General features: G+C 58.7%; 1 protein-coding gene across 1 annotated transcript in view; it reads right to left on the minus strand.

The window, feature by feature from the left end:
* Positions 1–743: 743 nt before the first annotated feature.
* Positions 744–2,151, minus strand: part of PHLPP1 (PH domain and leucine rich repeat protein phosphatase 1) — a 201,537-nt gene continuing 200,129 nt past the window's right edge. Inside the window, exon 22 of the mRNA XM_010854816.1 lies at positions 744–983. Within this exon, the coding sequence (XP_010853118.1) occupies positions 744–983 (240 nt within the window). The remainder of the gene's footprint in view (positions 984–2,151) is intronic.

Here is a 2,151-nt window from a genome sequence, read left to right on the forward strand (position 1 = left end):
ACTGGAGGAGCCTGGGTGCGTGAGAGGAGGAGCACGGAGCCTGGCCCTTAAGATCCGGCGGAAGAGCCTGCGAAACGGGCAGAGAGGCGGCCAAAGGCAGAGCCGCGGGGAACGGGGCGGCGCGGGGTCCGAACAAGGAGAGCGCAGGCGCGCAGACGCCGGCCTCGTCCTGGAAGTGGCCCGGGCCTGGTCATGACTGAGCTGTAGCCCCCAGGGCAGCTGGAAGCTGGAGGCGCAGCAGCCGAGGCCGGCGGAGGAGACAGAGGCGCTGGAGGCCGCGGCGGCCCAGGGCGCGGCCCGGATAGACCGCTGATGCTCGTTCTGGCCCAGTGGACGGTGGAGGATGGACTCAGCTCAAGGACGGAGCCTGGAGACCCGAGGGTGCTTCTAGCGGAAGCCTGGCTGAAGTGACAAGTCAGTGATTTCCAGCGGAGGCCAAGGCGCACGTCCAGCCTGGGGTGGGGGTGCCGACCACTGGAGGGCTTCCCTCCAGGATATGCAGCGCCCCCGCCTCCTACTGAGTGAAGTGCGTCCTGAGTGTGCAAACTTTGTCAACAGATGGGCATGTGTATCTCCGTCCGAGGATGGGCTGCAGGAGGATTGCCCTGGGGCCGGTGCGCTCCTAACCCCCACCGCCTCCGTCATCCCCCAAGTGGGGACACAGAGCTGCTCAAGTGAAACTCCGCCAGCTGGAGAAAAACAACCAGACACGGTCTTGCTGGTGTTCTATGAGCAAGGGAACGTTAGTCCTGCTTTCCGCCCAAGAGCCGAGTCTTCAGCGCTCTGCGGGCGCAGGCCCAGCGTCCATCTGCCCCACGCCCGCACCCTCGGCGCCCGGCCCGCGAGGAGGAGGAGGCGCTGTGCGAGGCGGCGATGAGGGTGGAGCCATCAGGGGCCTCGGCTCTGCGGGAAGGAAGGAATGCAGGCAGACGAGCAGGGCGTTGATGAGAAGCCGCTGATGGCGCGTGGGCCTCCTTTGTGACCTAGAGGTGGGAAGTCAGCGGTGTTATGGCACGGGATCCAGGGCAGAAACCCCTGAAGGTGGACGGAGAAGCTCCGCACAGGGCGGGGCTGAGAGAGCTCTGAGCCGGGGGTGGACTCAGACCAGGAGCAAGTCTTTGCCCTGACTGCCCACCCGCCCCTGCATTCTACGCATCTTTCAAAACGTGGTTTATTCCTCACTCCCGTGGTCCTCTCCCTGCACTCTGGCCACCCCGGCGCTTCTGCTCTGAGTGAGGCTCAACCTCTGCCTGTAGGCGCTCGACCAAGCAGGTCTGTCTGGAGCCCCAGCAAGAAAGCACAGAAGCCCATCTGCAGACGGTTTAGACTCTGCTCAGGGGTGCGCACTGGGCGGGCTCCCGGGTCATTTTCTCGGGTCATTCCTGCTCCCCGGTGCTCAGCCCGGCTTCCGGTATCGAGAAGGCTGCCACGCAGGCACGCTGGTGGGCTCAGGCTGCCTGCCCACTGCCTTTTCCTCCCCCAGTACACAGTATCTCATCCTTCAAAGCGTGTATTGACAACGGAAAAGGAGAAAAAAAAACAAAACCCAACAGCTTATAATCCAAGGAACGCCATGGTTTTTTTGACTGTGACACGCTGCGTGCAGGACCTTAGCTCACCGCCTAGGCATCGCTAACCCTAACCCTAACCCTAACCCTAACTCATGCCCCTACAGTGGACGCGTAGACTCTCAACCAGGGGACTGCCAGGCTAGTGCTGTGATGAGACTTTTAAATTTGAAAAGTGGAGGACTCCTAAAAACGTTTACAGGAAGAGTATACACAAATGATATGCAGACAGCATAGTCATACATGCTTAATGAGGTTTCTAGGGGAAAAAGTCCTGTGGGTTTACCTGAGACAGAGGGTGGTTTCATCTGAGGAAAAGATGTGAGTGACTATGCTTAGGATACCCGGGGTGGGACACTTCTCAGTGAGCCATCATAAACCTGAGCTGCTCTAGGGAAAGCAGTATTCGAAGAGTTAAGATGTATTGACCATCCAACTAACAAGAGACTTCGTTTTGTGTGCGCAGTTCATTCCTGGCTGACATGGCAATTTCTTTTACATGTAAAACTGACTCAAGAACCTCTAAATGTTAACTGCAAAGCAGTTTTCCTAAAGACGCAGAAAAGCAAATGACCTGTAAATG

Source organism: Bison bison, unplaced genomic scaffold, assembly GCF_000754665.1.
Source record: "Bison bison bison isolate TAMUID 2011002044 unplaced genomic scaffold, Bison_UMD1.0 scf7180017864349, whole genome shotgun sequence".
Lineage (NCBI taxonomy): Eukaryota > Metazoa > Chordata > Mammalia > Artiodactyla > Bovidae > Bison > Bison bison.